The sequence below is a fragment of the Phallusia mammillata genome, chromosome 8 (assembly GCF_965637545.1).
Source record: "Phallusia mammillata chromosome 8, kaPhaMamm4.hap1.1, whole genome shotgun sequence".
Lineage (NCBI taxonomy): Eukaryota > Metazoa > Chordata > Ascidiacea > Phlebobranchia > Ascidiidae > Phallusia > Phallusia mammillata.
In genome coordinates this window covers 1,905,164-1,925,633 of record NC_137259.1, presented here as the reverse complement: position 1 = coordinate 1,925,633, position 20,470 = coordinate 1,905,164, and the positions used below count along the sequence as shown (strand labels likewise).

General features: G+C 37.4%; 5 protein-coding genes and 1 long non-coding RNA gene across 9 annotated transcripts; 4 read left to right on the top strand and 2 right to left on the bottom strand.

Annotated features, from left to right (window-relative positions):
* Window positions 1-42: 42 nt before the first annotated feature.
* Window positions 43-10,406, bottom strand: LOC145204180 (uncharacterized). The gene is made up of 2 exons (XR_013853455.1): window positions 10,271-10,406; window positions 43-481 (listed from the first exon to the last, which is right to left on the bottom strand). It is a non-coding gene; the product is annotated as an uncharacterized LOC145204180 (long non-coding RNA).
* On the top strand, window positions 2,228-4,214 carry LOC145204173 (uncharacterized). Its single transcript, XM_080076632.1, has 4 exons — window positions 2,228-2,886; window positions 2,942-3,086; window positions 3,176-3,282; window positions 3,502-4,214. The coding sequence occupies exons 1-4, from the start codon at window positions 2,632-2,634 to the stop codon at window positions 3,808-3,810; spliced, it is 816 nt and encodes a 271-aa protein (XP_079932758.1). The 5' UTR covers window positions 2,228-2,631; the 3' UTR covers window positions 3,811-4,214.
* On the top strand, window positions 4,282-7,450 carry LOC145204166 (uncharacterized). 2 transcript variants are annotated; one of them, XM_080076621.1, is made up of 4 exons: window positions 4,282-4,627; window positions 4,689-4,833; window positions 5,151-5,257; window positions 5,329-7,450. In XM_080076621.1, exons 1-4 carry the CDS (start codon window positions 4,376-4,378, stop codon window positions 5,632-5,634), a joined length of 810 nt encoding a protein of 269 aa, XP_079932747.1. In that variant the 5' UTR covers window positions 4,282-4,375; the 3' UTR covers window positions 5,635-7,450. The 2 variants fall into 2 exon arrangements, with proteins under 2 accessions (XP_079932747.1, XP_079932746.1); XM_080076620.1 differs by having other exon boundaries at window positions 4,689-4,875.
* Window positions 7,768-11,071, top strand: LOC145204177 (uncharacterized). The gene is made up of 4 exons (XM_080076635.1): window positions 7,768-8,339; window positions 8,826-8,970; window positions 9,530-9,636; window positions 10,403-11,071. The coding sequence occupies exons 1-4, from the start codon at window positions 8,133-8,135 to the stop codon at window positions 10,676-10,678; spliced, it is 735 nt and encodes a 244-aa protein (XP_079932761.1). The 5' UTR covers window positions 7,768-8,132; the 3' UTR covers window positions 10,679-11,071.
* A 1,012-nt stretch (window positions 11,072-12,083) lies between these two features.
* On the top strand, window positions 12,084-15,487 carry LOC145204179 (cuticlin-6-like). 3 transcript variants are annotated; one of them, XM_080076640.1, is made up of 8 exons: window positions 12,084-12,829; window positions 12,898-12,993; window positions 13,075-13,186; window positions 13,313-13,513; window positions 13,609-13,714; window positions 13,919-14,064; window positions 14,389-14,558; window positions 14,857-15,487. In XM_080076640.1, exons 6-8 carry the CDS (start codon window positions 13,920-13,922, stop codon window positions 15,031-15,033), a joined length of 492 nt encoding a protein of 163 aa, XP_079932766.1. In that variant the 5' UTR covers window positions 12,084-12,829; window positions 12,898-12,993; window positions 13,075-13,186; window positions 13,313-13,513; window positions 13,609-13,714; window position 13,919; the 3' UTR covers window positions 15,034-15,487. The 3 variants fall into 3 exon arrangements, with proteins under 3 accessions (XP_079932766.1, XP_079932764.1, XP_079932765.1); XM_080076638.1 differs by having other exon boundaries at window positions 13,252-13,513; XM_080076639.1 differs by having other exon boundaries at window positions 12,084-12,993; window positions 13,252-13,513.
* Window positions 15,488-15,637: 150 nt separating this feature from the next.
* Window positions 15,638-20,151, bottom strand: LOC145204164 (uncharacterized). Its single transcript, XM_080076617.1, has 9 exons — window positions 20,041-20,151; window positions 19,655-19,740; window positions 18,843-18,938; window positions 18,445-18,553; window positions 17,925-18,125; window positions 17,725-17,830; window positions 17,214-17,362; window positions 16,175-16,341; window positions 15,638-15,808 (listed from the first exon to the last, which is right to left on the bottom strand). The coding sequence occupies exons 1-9, from the start codon at window positions 20,102-20,104 to the stop codon at window positions 15,638-15,640; spliced, it is 1,149 nt and encodes a 382-aa protein (XP_079932743.1). The 5' UTR covers window positions 20,105-20,151.
* Between the last annotated feature and the right edge of the window lie 319 nt (window positions 20,152-20,470).

Below are 20,470 nucleotides of genomic sequence, written 5' to 3'. Positions count from 1 at the left end.
CAGAGCGAAAGCCGAGTATTTTACCAGTGTAACATACCAAAAATACAAGCACAATATTATGCATAACTTGGGTATTCAGCCCTAAGATCCGTATACGTCTCGTGTAGGATTTCCCTGGAGTGTGAAAAAACGTAATCTGAGACCAGACAATGATGTAAAATCGACAGCAATGGGGGCGAATCGTAAAGCAACTCGCGATGCATTGGAGAAAAGGTCAAAAAATCTGCTGATTTAGTCGAAAAGGCCCGTTTTGTTGACAACACTGTTAACGTCTCGCTGGACGGAGGCCAGAAAGGTCAGCCTCGGGCTTGAAACTATAAACTCATAATTTCCTCTCAGCTGGATGAACTGCAGTTTGAAAATCAATAACATCGTGCTGAAGAACTCTCAACAACAATTACATGGTTTGGTTTCTGAACGTTTTTTCTCCGGAATTCTGGGAGCGTGTCGAATACCAAAGGCACCTAAGTAAGTCTTAAACCTAAACGACGAGCATTTTTAAATGAAAAGGTTAAAAAGTTTGCTAGGGAACTCAGGAAATACTGTACAGTGGGGTAAATTTTGCTAAACAAGATCCAATGCACGTATTTACGACCAACTATTTTCATTAAATACTTTTGCATCATAAATTGGCAACTCAAAAAGTCAACCAAAAACAAACTTTTTGTGCAGATTCTTTGCTTGGACACTTCGTACGATTTCCGCGACCAATCATAAACTTACACAACGAGAAGATTCAACGGGAACACTACAGATATCACAATGCAAATGTATTACAGGTAAACGCTAACAGGCATTGCTCTTTAAGACAGTGTTCCATCAAGTACACCGACAACAAAAGGAAAATCACTAATCTGCGTACAATAGGTCTAATGTCGCTATCGATAACTATATGAACTTTCTACATATGGCAGTGCCATATAATTGTTGTTTTACAGAAAGCACCCAAAGACAAGTTGTTGGTGTACAAAGTATCGGAAGGCTGGAAACCCCTGTGTGAATTTTTGGGCGTTGAAATACCGGATAAACCGTTTCCTCACAAGAACGTGCGTGCAGACATTTTCGAAGATTAACAGAATTTTTAGCTCTTCCGGCAGTTTTTTATTGTAATATGCCAACGTTTCGATGTCCCATACGAAACACCTTCATCAGGGTAATGACATACAATGCAAACACAAGTTATTATAAAGCGAAAAGGGCGGCGAAACACACACAAAAAAGGCGATAGAAATAACGCACTTTGGTGCGAACTGCGTTATTTCTATCGCCTTTTTTGTGTGTGTTTCGCCGCCCTTTTCGCTTTATAATAACTTGTGTTTGCATTGTATGTCATTACCCTGATGAAGGTGTTTCGTATGGGACATCGAAACGTTGGCATATTACAATAAAAAACTGCCGGAAGAGCTAAAAATTCTGTTAATACGTTATGCCTGGCAGCAACAGTGTATTCATTTTCGAAGATGTTGGAGAAAGCAAGAAAATTAACACGAATATGTTTAAACATGCCGTTCTACTGCTGGCTGCGTTAATTGTTGGTTTGAGTTTAGTCGGATATAAACTCTTTATGTGTGCTGTTTAGAAAATTGTAATTGGCATATTTCTTTTAGGTCGTTCAATGTTTTAAAACTTTTCGACAAACCGACCAATGAAGAAATTAGCTGATGATCTAGTTCACATATCCACTTTCAGTTAAAGTGTTGCCAAATTGTGGAAGTTTGTGTGCTTCATATCTTTGTATCACACGTCGTGCATTTTTTTGCTATTTTTCCTGTTGCTGAAAGTATAATTTCATCGGTCGTATCAATAGATAAGTTTAACCTGTTGCATTACAATGTGCTCCGCTAAAAAATAACAACAAATGAATCGCGGAACCATGGTTTTACGATAACTTGTTCGATGAAAACCATAAAGCAGACCCTTATACACTTGTATTTGCTACATTTACGATTTGAACCTTTTTATTACACATTAATATTATTAAATTTGGATCAATAGTGGACGATACACTGATCTGTTTGTAGGGGGGCATATAACGGCCAAAAAACACCTAAAAACGACCTTTTTTGCTCATGCATTAGTTAAATACAATGAACACTAGAACTTTGAAACAGACTACAAAACAATGGCTTCCAAAAAACAAGTGTGCGTCAGAGAGCAATTGAGTTCGTTTGAGTCACGTGAGTGCCTTGCGGCAAACCGACACGCACGAGCGATTACATCATGTTGACGTAAACCGATCTGCACAAACGCGGAGAAGGAACCATAACAGAGACAAGAGTCAGTTTGGGTATGTAAACACCAGCGTGCTAGTTCAGTTGCACGGACAAGTAACGCTTTAGTGCGAGGGACAGACAAACTTTGCTGGAACTATGAAAGAAGCTTACAGTCACAAACAGTTACACGATGTTCACTAAAGGATATAAAAAATGACTTAAAAAACAGGAAGCTTAATAGTAACAACAGGCTTATGTACACGAAAAGGTACTTCGCACATTTCGACACTGCAAATTGCGTCAAACAATTGTTCATAGACTGCTCTACGCACTTTATACCACAGCAACAAATTGTAATTCAAACTTTAACTGGTTCCGCAATAGCAAACTGCCCATAGTAACAAGTTGACCAAGGCGCATGATGAAGGTTATACTAGTTGGCTACTCGAAGACTGGGACCAAAACGATGGCTTGCGCATTTCGAATGCTTGGATTAAATACTTATGACACGGTGGAGAACTTATACTATGCTCACAAAGGTTGGATGAACATTTTCAGAGGCGAAGCGACCGTTGAAGATATTCAACAAACATTTGCTGGCGTTGATGCTTTAACAGATTCTCCTGTGTATCATTATTGGGAACAATTGCACGAAGCGTTTCCTGAAGCAAAGGTACGCAAGTGTAACATGCACCCATACTTGGTTTGGTCATATCTTTTAATTTTAGATCGTTTTAACCCTACGAGATGAAGACGCCTGGTACAAGAGTTTTAAGAATCAGATTGAAAAGGTTAACCGAAGTTTCCTTGTATGGTTTATGTTCACATTTTCCTCACTTTTTTGGATTCGTACCTCCTACCATCGACAATTATGTAAGTGCACTTTATTAGTGTGTAACCAATTTGCAAATTCTCAAAAAGTAAGAACAGTGATCAACCGTGAATATTTAAACGTATTACAGTTTCATTTTTCGGATACCCTACGTTCTTTCCTCGGTTGCATGTCAACTTCTTACACGAGAAAATACTACGAGAGCATTTCAGATACCACAACGCAAATGTTTTACAGGCAAGTGGACTCAATCATCTTATAGGGGTTAGACTTTAACAGTAACCATTCAGTATAGAACGAGTGTTTGATATATCTATGGAATACAGAAAATTTAACAGCCCGATGTTTTCTTTAATTAGAGTTCCAAGTAAAACCTGGGGATTTTATTCTGATGCAATTTCAGGATTTTCTCCAGTTACCGATACAAAGTTTGATTATTTTTTTACATCATTGCAGAAAGCACCTAAGGACAAGTTGTTGGTTTACAACGTATCAGAAGGCTGGGAACCTTTGTGTGAGTTTCTGGGAGTTAATATTCCGCAAGAACCGTTTCCTCACAAAAACAAGCGCGGTGACATGCTTGTGAAAATGAACAGGAATGACGAAATCGCTGTAACGTTTTTCAAATCAGCTCTTCCGCCCTTCGCAATGTTCACCGGCGTTTCTTCCTACATTCTCTACAAGGTTTTAACCTCAGCAGTGTGGAAAACGTTTTGTCAAACTGCCATAGATGTTGTCACCGGCGTTTGGGACTCAATCGTCTAGTATAAGAGAGACAATGCTCAACAGAAAATGACGCCATTTTTTGCTTATTTGGTTCATTGGCTCATCATTAAGACAGACGTTGGTCGTTAATGTTACGTTTTCGACAATTGTAACAATGAATATTGACAAGAACAAACCAGAAACCGTGTAAGCCTTTTTTTGTTTTATCTAAAGTGTCGGTTAAAAGCTCCAAAACAGAAACGCAGTATTGCAACAAAAGTTTTACATTAGGCCTTCATAGCTGTAGGTAGCAAACACACAAAAACGTAACAATTGCAATAAGCATTTCCCTCTTTGGGTTAGTTTATCTGTCAGTAAGAACACTTTTTTGTACATTCTTTGGAAGTACTCATGCATTTTTTTACACACCGTGCTTTCATAATCTTATGTTTAACGAAAAGCAGCAGGTTAAACATTGCAGTGTGTAGTTTGTCAACAAATCTGGGCTTAGTGCAAATAAGACATGTGCACTGTACTGATACCTTAGCTATAGGAATCTACCAGCAACCGCAGTCCAGCAGTTACAGACACTGTGTACAAACCAGATCCAGTGCTAAGAGACAAAATGAAGGTTATACTAGTCGGTTATTCAAAAACTGGCACGAAGACCATGGCTTCTGCATTTACAATTCTGGGACTCAATACCTACGATTCGATGGAGAATTACTATTTTGCTTACAAAGGTTGGGGAAAAATCTTTAGAGGTGAAGCGACAGTGGAGGAAATTCAAGAGATCTTTGCAGGAGTCGACGCATTAACCGACACGCCAGTGTTTCATTACTGGGAAAAGCTACACGAAGCTTTTCCAGATGCAAAGGTAATCGCGTTCAACGTGCAAGCATGATGTATAGCTGTTTACGAAAGACCAAATGTTCCAGATTATCCTCACAATGAGAGACGAAGATGCTTGGTACAAGAGCTTTAAAAACCAGATTGAAATGCTGAACGAAAGTTACGCTTCTTGGTTTCTTACAGTCTTCTCCCCAGCGGTTTGGGCTCGAGCCAGCTATCAAAGAAGTGTCAGTAAGTTATCCGTTTCTGATCACTTCAAGAAGTGCTATAAAGGTATATTTTTTCTTCGACAAGTTTATCAAGAGCAATGAAGCCAAACCAATTAACGTGTAGCCGCTGTTTATGACAAATTAAAAACGTCTACACATTGTGTACACTGCTCTACTGCAGGAGATATATTGTGTGTTTTATATTAAAACATAAAATTAGCAAACGTTGCCACCGCGGCTAGTAGTAGACATTTTGTTTCACCACGAATTAAGTAGCTTACTTTAAAGCAGCATCATCATGGGTTTCGTACAGAGTTTATGAACCAAAATTATTTGCAGATACTTTGATTGGTCACTTTGTTCTGCTTCCTCGCCCAACAATAACTCCGATACACGAAAAGATATTACGAGAACACTACAGGTACCACAACGCTAACGTTTTAAAGGTAAGCAAATATATTTCAAAAATGCTCTTTTTAAATGTCAGATCAAATAAGTTTAGTACCTTTTGACACAGAAAGCACCAAAAGACAAGATGCTGGTGTACAAAGTATCAGAAGGCTGGGAACCCTTGTGCAAATTTCTGGGCTTAGAAATCCCTGATAAACCATTTCCACACAAGAACAAGGGTGGAAATATTATTCAAGAAATGACCAAAAGCAACGAAGTTGTTGCAAAAATGTTTAAGCAGGCTTTGTTACCCTTTACAGTATTTACCGGTGCCATGGCTTATTTAGGTTATCATGTTTTCACCTCAGGTATGTGGAAGCATGTTTGTCACAAGATATTTACAGCCATATCACGGATATCAAATAATATTTGAATATTCTAAATTTAAATTATGCAAACCAAGGCTTTGATTTGTGCTAAATTGTTTTGTTTTTAACTTAACAGCCTTCGTGTTAATAACATGCAGTTGTGCCTTGAAAGTACAGTGGATTAATTTTAGACAATGTGTGCTAATAAAGCGTCATACCACAAGACAGACGAAACAAGTCTGACATTACGAACGTGACAGCGATGTTTAAATAAACCTTCAGCATTGCCCATTGAAACAAAATTCTACACCACCACCTAAATTTCGAAACGCCAGATGTTAAAATACAGTGTAGTCATGGTGCAAGGGATCGTTTCGTAATTAGATCTTTAAGTCACGCAAGGTTTTCGGTTTGACCCAAGGATATACCACTCAATAGTGCATGGGGATACAATATCAAGTACTGGACGGTGTTTTTAAATACTAAAAGTCAACAAAACCTTATACAATCCTGAACCAGTCAATCATCTGCGTGCTGCTTTGAAAAGCGCCTGACCGACCGACTCTGAGGTATTTAAAAACAAACACCTAAAGGACATTACAGGAACTCAAAGCACAAATGTTCTGCAGAAGGTAAACCATGCTAGACAGCAGTTGAGTGAGTTTGTTCCGTTTGGTGAAAGAACTAATAGCGACGCAATTGCACAATCAAAAAGAGCTACAGCTACACCGAATTAATAAAATGTAATGTGGCGAACGCTCACAAAAAAGTGGGTGTTGCGTAATAAACCACTCGTACCAGGGAAACAGGGTGGGGTTCAACAGGAAAACAAACTAAGGAAAGAAATCCTGCCGAGCAGTTTCGAATGCTGAAGCTTTTAACAGCCTTCGTGTTAATGGAAGGCTGAGAATATTTGCCTGTTAAAATCTTAGAGAAATCGAAAAAATCAAACCAAAAAAAACATGATGTCATGTTGTTTTCACCTGTTCTGTTTTCCTTTACAGTATTTATGGCACTGCTTGCTATTTAGATCTTTTTATATCAAACATGAAAAAATGTTAGGTTATTAAACACACACTACCGAACTCGAATAGTTTTAATTTGTAATGTTTACACCAAAATCTTCAGCAAAGGTATATATACCGTTTTTTCCTTGCGGTATAACAAAATTTGCACCGCAATATATTCATATTAGCTGCTGGAAGTACATTTTAGACCAAAAACTTGCTTTCTGGTTTTAAATTCCGACCATATAACCTAGCGTGTCGTATTGTTCTAAATACGAGGGCAGTAAGACAAAAATACCAAAAGCCCTTACTATTTGTGGATGCATATGAGATAATGGGGTTATTCCGTAACATTGCGCGTAATTGTCGTGCTGTTTTTGCCTGTCTGCACAAAGGCGCAATGTGGGCCGGGCCTTTTAACCAGCCTGACTGAATAAAACGAAGACATGACCCACTGCACGCCACCCGATTGATTGCAAAAACTCGTCACGATTTGGTATACATGTTCACACGTCGCCATGTTTTGGGTCACAGACCACATGAAACCGCAACATGTGTGTAAACACGAGCCCAGCAAAGTAATCGTGTAAAACGGCTGTGTGACTGTACTGGGTGTCGAACGCATTCTAACAAAGGCGTTTTTTTCGAGACAGACTTATATTTTACCGCAGGGCATACTAAAAATAATTCTCAAATTAAAGTGGTAATTTTGCAACAGTTAGCAATTTCGGGTTAAGCTAATAGGAAGAGACTAACAGAGAAATATGAAGGTAATTTTGGCTGGTTATTCCAAGACGGGAACTACCGTAATTTTCCATGTATAATGCGCAAAATTTACTTAATTTATTGTCCTAAAATCTAGGGTGCGCATTATGCATGGGTACAACAAATTTTGAAGAAAATCTGCCTCGAAATAAAACTTTAAATCACACCTTCTTGTTTGTTGTCAATCGCGCATCACATTTAGCCATCCTGCCCAACACACTTAGTCAGTAAAATTCATAATTGACGACACATCGTTTGATGCGATGGTGCAATCCTTGATGGTGTGTTATTGTCAAATACTGCACACTGCCCATTTAGCGACAACGTAAATGGGGTGATATCATTGCCGATATGCAACGGATCGAACGAAAATTTTGTATATAAGTTTGAATTTAATTATTCTGATTTTTAGGTATTTTAATCTGATACATATTAAACTTCATTTGTGTTTTAAAAATAAAAATGTTCTCTGCAAGTATTAAGATCGGTTCCGCTTGAACGCGACCAGTAAGATCTCGTTTGCTGTCACGATGTACCCTACACAATTCCTAAACATTTTTCGCTGTCGAGTTTGCGAGCACATGCGCAGTGATACTGACCGGCAGAATAACATCCGGTTGTTTCAAAAGATGATCTTTTTTCTGAAATAATTTTTTGTTTACGGATTTAAGAGTAAAAATTTGGGTGCGTATTATACATGGGTACAGGCTTTTTTCCAGCATCGACATGCCATTTTTAGGGTGCGTATTATACACGGGGGCGCACTATACTTGGAAAATTACGGTAAGACAATGTCGGCCGCTTTTGAGATTCTTGGATTTAACACATACGATTATGTGGAGAATTACTACTTCTTATACAACGACTGGCTCAAGGTTTTCAAGGGAAAAGCTACAGTGGACGATTTTCGTAGAATGTATAAAGGAGTTGACGCGGTCGTGGATACTCCATGCTTTCATTATTGGGAAGAACTACATCAGGCTTTCCCAGATGCAAAGGTATCTATAAGATACGTATGGACAAACACATGGCGTTTTGCAATCTGTGTAAAAAGTTAACTTTACTGTTAGTGACATGCTGTGTGAATGCTATAAAATCAGGAGAAGCTGTTTTGCTGCAATTAATCAAGCAATTGTGGCAACATTTTTGAGATAAAATATGGATCTCAGTCAGTATGCATATACCTCCTGAGAAACAGGGAGAATTGCAATCGGTTCTCAGGACTGCACTTATATATCAGTATCACGGGTCAAACTATATCTTAAATCTTCAATTCTACGCGGACAGTCCAACTTTAAAGGGCCGCAGGTTACACAGCCCTGTAATAAATTATCTTGGCATCTCGTTGCAACCACGCAATAACACAGTCTTCAAGACGTGCCAAGAAAACGTGTAAAACGTTTTGTTTTTGTCAAACCGATTTGTTCTACAGTAAAACCTCTCGTTAACGTTAACTTGCAATGCTTTAACCGTTTTATTTCCAGATTATCTTAACTGTACGAGATGAAGATGCTTGGTTGGAAAGCCTCAGAAATCAAAACGCGCGGATGAATGAAGACTACTTTTTATGGGCACTATTTTTGTTAACCCCAACTTGCTGGCTTCGTCATTCCTACTATTTAACCATAAGTAAGCTCTTGATTTGTTTTCCAACCGCAGTAATTTTGGCCATTTTAAAATTTAAAGAAAGTTGATTGGGTGCGACATCTCAAACGCAAAATCTTACCAACTATCCCTAATACTTGAGGCGATCTCTCTAATTCGTAAAACGACCCCTGCGCTATCACTAAAACCAATTATACCAACCGTGACTTCACTACTGGCCAATTATATTACGGTCATTAGGAGCTTTTAAAAACGTAAAAAGTTCGACAAAAAGACAAATCTGAAAATAAGTTTCCAAACAAAAAATAATATTTAGGAATAAAAAATAAGCGTAAAAGCAAAAGCAAGAAATTAAATGTGAATAAATTAACAAAAACGTTAGGTGAACTCTGGTTCACGTTACCCTTCCACATTGCTATCAGTTACCTTAACTTGATTTGAAACTATCATCACATTTCAGTGCAAACACCTACACAAGTCTATCAACACAAAGGTCATATATATATGTATGTTAACTAGTCATACATTGTTTGAGACAATGTTTTCTAATTGAAATGTATGACATAACAATAATATATTTCAGGTCGCTTTAGTACCCAAATTACACAATGGCCTCGACATAGTAGAAAGCTATTCAATGAAAAGATGCTAAGAAATATGTTCAAGGGACACAATGACTCTGTGATACAGGTTTGTTGAATAGTGTACTGTGTTTAAGTGGTGAGTGGATAGGAAAATATATACAGCCTCATTATTTGAAGAGGAGTTATAAAACAATAACATTTATGATGGTAAAATAACAGTTTTGACTTCAATCACAGACAGTCAAAATGCACATCATAAGCTCCCAACATGTAAACAAACTTTTAAACATGTAAACAAACACATTATCCATTACCTTAATACATATTTATCCGGATTAATTAAAAAACACCAACCTATGATACCAACAACAACTTTAAAGAGACACTAAACACAGATGTTAAGGAATTATGGTTTTGAGATTACACATTTAAATCAGACTATGTCTGTAGCAGTGAAAAGTGTTTCATTACACTAGTGCACCGGTGAATATTCATGTTCATAACAATTACCTTTCGAACATATGATTTGCAAGTTATACTACAGCAGATTCATGTTTGAAAACAATATGCTAGTCCAGTACCTATAACTTTAATTTTCATGAAACAGGGTCGGAATAGTGTCTATACTAACAAAACATTGTTGCACAACCCAGAACTGTTTTAGTTTATAAAATACAAGTCACTACTTGTATTTACCACTATTTCAACAATTATCTCAATGCAAACAAAACACTACTAACCTCAAAAGACATAAGTGATGTGGGCAAGAACAACTTTAACTTCATGTCATGCATTGTAAATTCCAATGAAAATTATCACACATAAGTTTTTAATCTTCAACTCCTATAATCAGAAAAACAATTATGTTTCAGAAAGCGCCCAGGGACAAGTTGTTGGTGTACAAAGTATCAGAAGGCTGGGAACCCTTGTGTAAATTTCTGGGTGTTGAAATACCGGACAAGCCATTTCCTCATAAAAACAAGGGAGGACAGGCAGTGAATGAGTTAAGAGAGACAAACCAAATTATGAAGAAAATTGTACGAGACTGTGGCTTGTCTGTGTTAGGATATTCTGTTTTACTTTCATTTGTTGGTTACAAGCTGTACAAATCTAATGCTGCAAGTCTTGCTTGGAGTTACATACAGTAACAAGACAACTACACTTCCATGTACCAATTACCAAATAAATGTGGCCTAGATGATTTTTCTGAGCTTAAGATGGTTAATGACACAGGGGTTGTAAATCTAAAACAACCTGTATTTCCTCAAAGACATAGCAATAGAAATGTATGCTGTCCACAGTCTGTGTACTATTCATACAAATTTCCGATAATTACTTTTATTAGGCAACAGCATGCCAATAAAAAGAAATATTTGCAAAACTTAAACAAATGTTTGTAAACAAAACTTATACTGGAGTGGATTGTACTTTATTTATTTCAAAAAAAGATACCTGATTACATTTCACTTCAAAACACATGCAGTCATACAACTTGATTATATTTGTGTTACTCTTTGATAATAAAAAACCTTACAAATGTTTTTTTTTTGTTCTTTTAAATAAAATTATGCTGTGTTTACAGCTTGTAATGTAGCCTATAATGTATAACCAACTATAGTGCAACTGAGGGCTGTGTACTTATATCTTTATTATTATTAAGTTTAAGATAAGTCAAGTTATACTTTTAAATACAGCATACTTTTTTAGGCATATAAAAAAACTGATATATATTTTCGCTCTGCTATTCTGCACACATAAAAATCTATATATGCCAGGAAAATAAAACCTGAATGATAACTACTAGTGTGAAGCAATGTAAAGCACATATTATAAAAAGATACAAATAGCAATAAATAAACATGGATAGAAAAACAAACACCGGTTTGATATTAAATGTTTAAATAAAAACACTTCTATAATCAACTACCATTATCATAAAAAGATGAATATCGCCTATATTCTAAAATATTGAACATTTAGAATTGATTGGTTGAAACAACTTTAAGTGTACACACCAAATAAATTTGAATCAAAAGCTTTAATCAAATTCGTCATCAACAACCACTCTCACAGCCGAAGAAACGCAGGTGATTTAGGTAAAACCCCCACTGTTTTGGCGCGAAACTGGCAAAAAGATGTTTTCACAATGATCCGTATTTTTTATATTTTTTAATTAAAATTAGGAAATAAGGTGTTAAAGCAGAACACATTTAAACAACCCTCAAGATGGCATTTATTTATTAATAACATCAAACTCCGTAAAGGTATTATTGTTGGAGCATTTACACTGAGTAGTTACCCACCAATTTGCCAGGTGTTGCAAACCTCCCTTGAAATTAGGTGTGGAAGGTTTAACAGCGACCTCGCTCGTGTTTAAATCACCTGGGGCTGTAACATACAGGTGTTGTTTAAAAATGCACGCTTGTTGAGGCCTTGCTCTCTTTTTTCTGCACTACATCTCAATACAAACTGGTTTACCACATTTGGCAAAATCACTTATAGGCTATAAATATTTTGCTTGTACTTAATTTTGTTGCAAAAACTCGGAATGCTTTAGTTGAGATGAAGTTTGAAACACAAAGCGTTTTGTGTTTGACGCTTTGTGTTTTGATAGTTTCAGTTGCAGGTAAGGAGGTTAATTGTATGCAATATACCAAACATAACAGTGATAATTTTCACAATCAGCCTGACACGAAAGGACATATTTTTAGTTTGTAAAGTGCTTCGGTTTAAAACTTTATGTTTGCAACTTTGCATACAGAAATAAATTACATTTCAGATTTGCCAATATCGTTGAAATTTACTGCTTTTCTACAACATGCATCATAACTTTTGAGGGCAATGACCAAAAAATACGTGCCAATAGCTTTCCTAAAGCTGAGTGAACCTATTCTATAACAGTCAATATTTCTCATAGTACGCCATGCCCAGTGGCGGGATTCAAATTTTTTGTCATTCGGTTCTATCACAGAAGTCAAATTTTTCAACCGGTTCTGTTCCGAAAAGTCCATTGACAATAACCAGTAATGCTAACCGGTTCGCTGATCTCATAAAATTTCATGAGACGGTTCTGTAGAACCGGTGCGAACCAGCTGAATCCCACCACTGTCCATGGCCATTTTAGGCATCAGCAGGTTATCAAGCACTACTGTATGACAAAGACTAGGCTAGAATCCCAGTTATGAATTAAGAATGAAGAAAATATTTCCATTTCAGCGTTAAAATGTTGGGAATGTTCAGGAAGCAGCAACAAAAGTTGTCTCGCCTCAGGCAAGCTCGTAAGTTGCCAACCAAACCAGGTAACTTATAGCTGGCCATACAGTAATTAAATAACCACTTGTGTGTGTATGACAATGTGTATGTCAAGAATTCGTGTGCAACCGTAGCCCGACAACATTTCTGGATCAAACGCATCTGGAAGCATTGCAAGCAAAGAGAGGCTTGCTGGAACGACCGAGAACAGGTGACGAAATGCTTTGGTTCTTGCCAACACTGATTTTAAAAGCAATATCACACGCGTTGAACTAATGTGTGTCGTTTTTAGAACTGGAAACAGCATGGTATTGTTAAACAATGTAACAACAACAGATATTTTTCGTCGGTTTGTTGTTGTTGTTGCGATCAGGATTCCTGTAATGTTGACAACACGTGCAAAGGTAATAATATTTACTTTTTAAAAACTAATAATAATCCAAAATGATAAAGATTAATCCTCCAACAGACTATATGGTCATTGACTATCACTGTTTCTTCAATACATCAATCCATCATTGCATTTGCAGCAGTGGTTGCAAAACCAACTTGCAGTGACGCAGCAACCACCCTAAGAAATGGCAGAGTAATTTGCACAAATGCTAACAAGATCGGTTCGCAATGTTACTACAGCTGCACTAAGTCTGGATATTATCTTAACCCAAGCGATTCTACAACTTTTCAATGTTTAGGAAACGGTCAATGGTCGAATAAGGTGCCTTGTTGTGCAAGTGAGTATTTTGTACATCAGTAAAATTTAGTTTTCTTAATTTAAGAAAACAATTTGATGGCGTTGTGTGGTTTTGATCTATAACGTGTTTTTTAGAATCTTGTCCTCCATACGCCCCATTTGATCTTGTCTAGTTGCTGCATAGCAAAAGCGCTTATCATCAAGAGTTAACTAAAGCTGCATTCGGAAACAGTGTATTAAGGTAACCTCGTAATGGTTTGTATTTGTTTTCATTGAAAGTTTTTTTTAATACTTGTATGATATTATATACTTATACATGAGTTATTGATTTCGGCTATCTTTTCGGTGTTGGGCATGTAATGTCAAACAAACCCGTAACGCAGCTAATAAAAAGAAAACGAATGACCTCATCAGTTGGTTGCTTGTAATATCGTTCTGTTTCAAGAATGTTGAATATGGACCCACGCTATTTTCGAACAGCGAGAATCAGGTATAGTGGAGTTGTCCATCACGAAGCTAGCGTATCCCTAGATCCGCTCAGTCCTGAAGAATTGCGAAAGATTTTTGCCAGAACTGGTTTCACCAAGACAGGTATATACTACGAACAATCACTTGTCGAAATATTTTTTAACAATCCAATAAAATGGTCAAGTAGTTTACGACATATTGATACTGCCTCGATAGGCGACAGTATGTGTGCCTGTGTATGAGTGAAAATGCTTACAGAATGTTTTCACTCCAATATAATCTTACGAAATCAAACCTTTTATATCACCACTGTATAAAAATGTGGAACACTTGATCAAAACATGACATTGCAGGAAAATCCGCTCTCTAATAAGTTTAAAACTTGTCAAAATTATCAGTCGAAAGACTAACATGCAAGTGATCTAAAATTCTTTGTTTACAAAACAGATGATGGGCTTGTGAACACCGGTAAAGCTTTGCGATATGTTGGTGAAAACGTGTTTGATAAAGATCACAAAAGCGACACGCACAAAGACATCGCCATTGTTGTAACCGACAGCAATTCAAATGATGACGTCAAAAAACCGGCCAAAACGTTGCGGGAAAATGGTGTATTGGTAAGTCGGCATACTAATTAGCCTGTACAGTGATGTATCAAATTTGGTAAATTTACATCTCGTTCTCATTTTATAAAATGTGTATGTGTCGTTGATGTTGTTGATGAACTTCTAAATTTGCTTGAAAAAAAACAAGATTGCTATTAAGTCTGCGGCTTGTTTTTGTCAAAATATGAGTGCCCTAGTCCTACCAAAAGTAAAAGTGAAACTATTTTCGGGACTTTATATGTCTTTTCAAACAAGCAGTTTTTTCAGTGATAAGTCATACAAAACTTTCTTTTTCTTTACTCGTTAACAGACGTACGCCTTGTTCCTGAAGTACGACAATAGCACGGTTCCAGACATCCAGCAGCTCAACGATATAGCTGGGAAGGCTGGGCATGTGTTTGTTGCCGAAGGAAACTTCACAGAAGTCAGTGAGATGTTGATGAGTGAAATGACGAGTCACATTTGTCAGGATGTTTGCGGACCTTAATTGTTTCGTATAGACAAGCAAAAGCCATACGATATTAGCAATTGCTGCTCATCAAAATAATCCACGTTTCGACGTTTCGTAGGACAATAACCATACGTTTAAGAGTTGTGTTTAGTATGCGGTCGTTAATTGTTCCAACTACCACAAGAAATATGGAAAGCCATACGTTTGAGAGTTCAGTTGAGTTAAATCGTTTGGAGCAAAAACGCATAGCGACACAATTTTCTGACTGTGTTGCAAATTTAATGGAGTATCTTGTATCAAAGTTTGTAAATGTTTGAATGTTGGGATAATCTCCAACCCAGTCCATGTTCTGATGCGTTGTAATAAAGTCGATATACTTGGCAGGTAATGTACGAATTAAACCGGTCTGTCTTTCCTCTCCAGGTAAATTTAAGTTAGTTGATATAAGCAAAGTTATCTTCAGCAACAAACTCCTTGGTTTTGGATTATTTCACTATTTTTTAATTATGTGTTTGGTATCATGTATTTTGCGCTGCATGTACAAAACGCTCAATGTCGTCAGTATCGGAGACAAACAAGGGGTTAGATATATCGCGTACTTATGCAAATCACCAATCTTTACAACGTTGCATTTGATTAATTAACAAATGTTATCACACACGTGGCCGATCAGTTCCTTGGTAATCTGCTCTGACACCCGCTCGATGTCGCCCTCTACCACAAACACGTGACCTGGTTCCCCGGCGACGCCGAGCATTTGTTGCATGTCGGGTTCGTCGGCGGTTTTAACTTTCAAGTATATGATGTATGTCTGAAAATCAAATGGAATAAAAATTTATATTATATATGTCTACACATACATGAAGAAAATACATGGTGTATATAAACCTGTACAGTTTGAAGTTATACGTCATTCGTCTAATATATATTGCATAAACAACATGATTTGTGTCTTACTTACATTAAAAGAAGTACGCTAAATAAAGAACGGGTAGTTAGTAGGACAGTTGCATTTAAAATTAGGTGGTTGTTCTGTAAAAAAACAACCAAAACCTTAACGATAAAAAACCAAAGGAGTACCCAAAACTCCTACTTTTTTTAATCTTATTACGATAGAGTTGGCTTTTAGGTTTAAATACAAGCAGTTTTGTATGTAAAATTTTCATGTTTTGCTTACCAGGATCCCGTCATCACGTAGAGCCTGGGCGGCTTCTTTGACGTCATCGTCCGAGTTCCTGTCGGTTATTAAAACCATGACGTCACTGTGCTTTGCTTCTCGTGTGTCCGCGGAAAAAACTTTTTCTCTCGCGTAACGAAGTGCTTTTCCAGTGTTCACCAAACCGTCTAAAGCCAAAATCACAAATTTTTTGAGTAGTCGCACGGAGAGTATGTAAAAATTTTGGTACATTGAAAACACAGAATTAAATGGAGTATAGGAAGTAGCTGCAAGTAAAAGAAGTTATGCAAGCTGAAAGCAGAATTCCTAATTTCATCGGTAACTTATCTTATAAGCTGCAGACAGTGGACACTGCCTGGACCTGTAAGGTCTCATCAGTGCAGCTGGTGACGAGAGAGGTCGAAACAGTGTGCACTGTCTGCAGATTATCATTTATTGGCTCTATGCTTTTACATTAAACTTATCTTATCTTTAGTAATATTTAACTTAATCAGGACATGTTTAGTTACAGGAGCTTATGGTTTGCTTTGCTTGTAAAATGTATGTTTAGATTTCATTGGCAGACATGGGCGCCGGCAGAAAATTTTGCAAGAGGGGGCACATTTTGGCTGATACTTTACCGCATCAAGAATTTGTTACATATGAAGCCATAAATCGTGTACTTCACAATTGAGTTGCCTAAAAGTTAAAGCATTGAACGCTGTCACAAATCCCCGCGCTGCCACTTTAATTAGGTTTGCTGCTAAATATATTAAATTGAGGTACACTGAAATTCCAAGGGGGGGGGGGGGGGGGGGGGGCAAGTGCCCCCTCTTGCCCCTACGTGGCGGCGCCCATGTTGGCAGACCACACTCATGAAACTAGTCGGTCCCGGATTAATAGCACAACAATTTAGCGTTGAACCCTAAATAATCTTTTTCTTTTTTATAGTGTAATAGTTTTCTGCTCTATGCTAATAAACACTAAAGACGAGAATAATTACATTACATGAGGAATTACATGAGGAAGTGTTTGTATTTTTGTACGAAGTCAATCACACCTGTTACTTGATCTTGTTTTTGAGTGGTTTCCATTACCCAGTTAAGAATTCCGAATGAGTTATTCAAATGCCATCCAAGTTCAGGAATAACTTCTCCGGAATAAAAGACCCGGCCATCCCTGTAGTTTTCTTTGCCCATTTGCCAAAATCTAAAACAGTGCAAGGTGTTAACTATAGGGACTTCAAAACTGCAAGTCGGCCCGTGTTATTTGTGCTGGGTTCAGGCGCAAGGTTTAGGCTTGATTTGGGCCCGACTTTTGTAACGTTTAAAAAGTTCAGGTTTGGTTTCAGGCCGGGATTGGGGCAAAATTTCCGGCCAGACTTTAGGGAGTTCTGCAGAGTCGTATCGGTGTGATAATGACTACAATAAACTGGTACTTCTGTTCTTTCTGTAGACAGTTCATACACAAAGGACTAAAACTACTGCCACAATAATAGCACGACACATTTCCTTTTTCATGTAAAACCAAACTGCAGCAACAGCATATATGCTGTTAAAATGCTGTTCTACCTGTACATAGCCCTTCCAAATGAACCCCAGCCAGCGTCTACTCTTTCTTTGTGCTTTTTGTTGACTAACCAAACAACATCAAACGGAGCATATGGGGGACATGGCACTGTGAAGCAAAATCACGGTGATGAAATGCAAACAGTTTATATTTTACATACAATACTATAAAGCAAGCGAGTTTGGGTAGTGATTTGTCTTACGTGAACAACAAGGCGCCTTCCTCGACCATTGACCATTGCCCATGCATTGCAAAGTTGTAGAGTCGCTTGGGTGAAGATAATATCCAGACTTGATGCAGCTGTACTGACAATGCGAGCCGACGTTGTTGCCATTCGTGCAAGAAACTCTGCCGTTGTGAACATTGGTCGGTGGCAAGCTGCATGTGTTAGCTGTACTCATGCCTGTAAAACAAAATCACACTGGCTGTATGAAAAACACATGGACAAGAGGATCGTCAAATAAAGGTTAGCATATTCATTTGCAGTAGGTATAACAATTAACCCATTGGTGCAGTTCTGTTGAACGCTGAACATATACTCGTTTAGGATATTTGACAGTGAAAATGTAATGCTTAATGCAAAATTTATATGGGTAGTAAACAAACTCTCTGTTAACCCGTGAGAATAACTTGGTTTAGTTTGTCGCTTCGTATAACTATTACATGTGATAGAAAGTAATTAGACTTGATATCGTGTAGTTTAATTAGTTTATTGGTCGTACCTGTGCAAGATTGTTCAGTGTTGCAAGAATCTTCTTCGCAGCAGCAACAACAAACGGATGACGGCAAGTTGTCATTGCATTGATGCTTCAAACCATATTTATCCCAGTTCTAAAGAAAACAATGTACAATGTTTAAAATATGTTGTTGTAAGTATTTTTTCAAAAACTTAAATCTTAAATTCAAATGAATCAACATGGAAAGAAAATACACGGCAGTATTTTAAAAAATCCAATTATTTCCAATCTAGTTTGCATTTAATTCTTCTTGATTTTGAGCTAAAAAAGTCAATCACATCTCAGTACAGATGTCTTCTTCTACAAGTACATGACGAGAAGAAAACAGGATGAGCCAATAGACCCGCAGTGTGTAGCTTTACTTCAGGTCTTATTGCACGTACTTGTTCTCGGTCGTTCCAGCAAGCTTGTTTTTGCTTACATTGCTTCCACACCAGTGAGACTCCAACGAAACGACGAACAACTGTTGCACACACGTCCTAGACATACGTACTAATTCATTTGATAGCAAAAAGTTGTAAACTTTTCTGATGACATAAAAGGGTAAGAAGCAGTACAAAGAAAACTGGTTTAATAATAACGAGCCCTATAATAGTACCCTAAAGTCTAAATTTAAATACTCTGTTTTAAACTTTTCAGAAAGGGGTATAAGATTACAAAGCAATACAAATCAAACTGGTTTTAACCCTCCAAAACACGCAACAAGTTTGTCAACAAATAGGACAAAACAAGCAGCTTTGGTCAGTAGCTTACAGACTCATACAACCCGTTTCATTGTGAAATCATTTCAAAGCAAAGTTAACGGCATGTGGGCGTTGATTGCAATCTGTACCTGAGGCATAGTTTCCCTCCACTGTGCCAAAGGTGCAGTCTCATAAAGTCAAGTTGCAACCAATCAATCCACCCACGCGGTGATTCTAAATCGATTACGTTTGGCGAACAACATCGGACATGAGTTGAAAGAAAACCTTTTTACCACTCAGTATGCACGCAGTAAATTATTTAATTGTCTCATGCAAAATACGCGTTTTATAATTTTCATTTTTGCCAATGGTGATTGTTTTAGTGCGATTGTGTCGGTATGTGTTGTTTCACCAAGTATAACTCCATTTGGATAAGCACTAATTGACAGCCAAACTGGTCGACTTTGAATAGATAAAATACTACATCAGTGGCAATTAACACATAAGCTCACCTCTGGAGAGCCGCAGGTCTGAAAGGAGCCTTTCAACTTACAATCCTCGTCGCTTGTTGCCGCGGAACACTTCCAACATTCCAAACCTGCGCACACAAAAAGGTAAGAAACATAATTTAAACTTTAAACAAAAAATGCAGTGGCTTGAACCACAACGGGTCCAAGATTGTTGCTTGGTTAGTGTATTCGACATTGATAAAAACGTCTTGTATGATTTTACAAACAGAAATTTTGAGGCTTTTACAAGAAACTTTAGGTATACCACGTTTGAAGCAAAATGGAAATTTTTAAACCGAATTTAAGGCTTAACAATCGACACAAGAAAATCATTTAGTTGTTTATATGTCACTTACAGCAGAAAATAATACAAAAAAAAAACAATTTACCTTGTGAAAGACCAAAGAGGCTAAAAATCGACAGAACAACACCAAACAAAGTGATAAACCTCATCCTTGTCTCTGCTGGTCGCGATCTAAATGAAAATAATCTGCAGCATTTGTTATCTATGTTTCGCCCAGCGGCATCAAAATTGTTATCATTATATTTTGTCAAAAATATTTTCGAATATGATTTATAGTTGCCGCTGGCGGTTTATTGCGTAGGCGGGTGCAGCAAACCGGTAAGTTGATATGCTGGGTTGGTTTGGCCAAATGCCGGTTGCACCACAGACCACAGGGACTTTGGGCAGAAAGTATGGTTGAGAAATAAAAGCTGCTCTTTGCAAAATCATGACTAACACTGATCTAAATTGAATTGTATATTTCTGAAGGGTTTAAGATTTTTGATTGGTTTGGTCATGACGACATATTGCATGTT

Bases quoted from the DNA above. Each gene is read 5' to 3' on its own strand.
- LOC145204173 (XM_080076632.1), top strand. From the start codon at position 2,632: ATGATGAAGGTTATACTAGTTGGCTACTCGAAGACTGGGACCAAAACG. The intron at 3,087-3,175 runs GTAAGTGCACTT...AACGTATTACAG, and splicing joins CTCCTACCATCGACAATTAT to TTTCATTTTTCGGATACCCT. The intron at 3,283-3,501 runs GCAAGTGGACTC...ACATCATTGCAG, and splicing joins ACAACGCAAATGTTTTACAG to AAAGCACCTAAGGACAAGTT.
- LOC145204166 (XM_080076620.1), top strand. From the start codon at position 4,376: ATGAAGGTTATACTAGTCGGTTATTCAAAAACTGGCACGAAGACCATG. The intron at 4,876-5,150 runs GTATATTTTTTC...AATTATTTGCAG, and splicing joins CTTCAAGAAGTGCTATAAAG to ATACTTTGATTGGTCACTTT. The intron at 5,258-5,328 runs GTAAGCAAATAT...CTTTTGACACAG, and splicing joins ACAACGCTAACGTTTTAAAG to AAAGCACCAAAAGACAAGAT.
- LOC145204177 (XM_080076635.1), top strand. From the start codon at position 8,133: ATGTCGGCCGCTTTTGAGATTCTTGGATTTAACACATACGATTATGTG. The intron at 8,971-9,529 runs GTAAGCTCTTGA...AATATATTTCAG, and splicing joins TTCCTACTATTTAACCATAA to GTCGCTTTAGTACCCAAATT. The intron at 9,637-10,402 runs GTTTGTTGAATA...ATTATGTTTCAG, and splicing joins ACAATGACTCTGTGATACAG to AAAGCGCCCAGGGACAAGTT.
- LOC145204179 (XM_080076640.1), top strand. From the start codon at position 13,920: ATGTTGAATATGGACCCACGCTATTTTCGAACAGCGAGAATCAGGTAT. The intron at 14,065-14,388 runs GTATATACTACG...TTTACAAAACAG, and splicing joins AACTGGTTTCACCAAGACAG to ATGATGGGCTTGTGAACACC. The intron at 14,559-14,856 runs GTAAGTCGGCAT...ACTCGTTAACAG, and splicing joins TGCGGGAAAATGGTGTATTG to ACGTACGCCTTGTTCCTGAA.
- LOC145204164 (XM_080076617.1), bottom strand. From the start codon at position 20,104: ATGAGGTTTATCACTTTGTTTGGTGTTGTTCTGTCGATTTTTAGCCTC. The intron at 19,741-20,040 runs GTAAATTGTTTT...TTGTGTGCGCAG, and splicing joins CCTCTTTGGTCTTTCACAAG to GTTTGGAATGTTGGAAGTGT. The intron at 17,363-17,724 runs GTAGAACAGCAT...GCACTGTTTTAG, and splicing joins TTTGGAAGGGCTATGTACAG to ATTTTGGCAAATGGGCAAAG.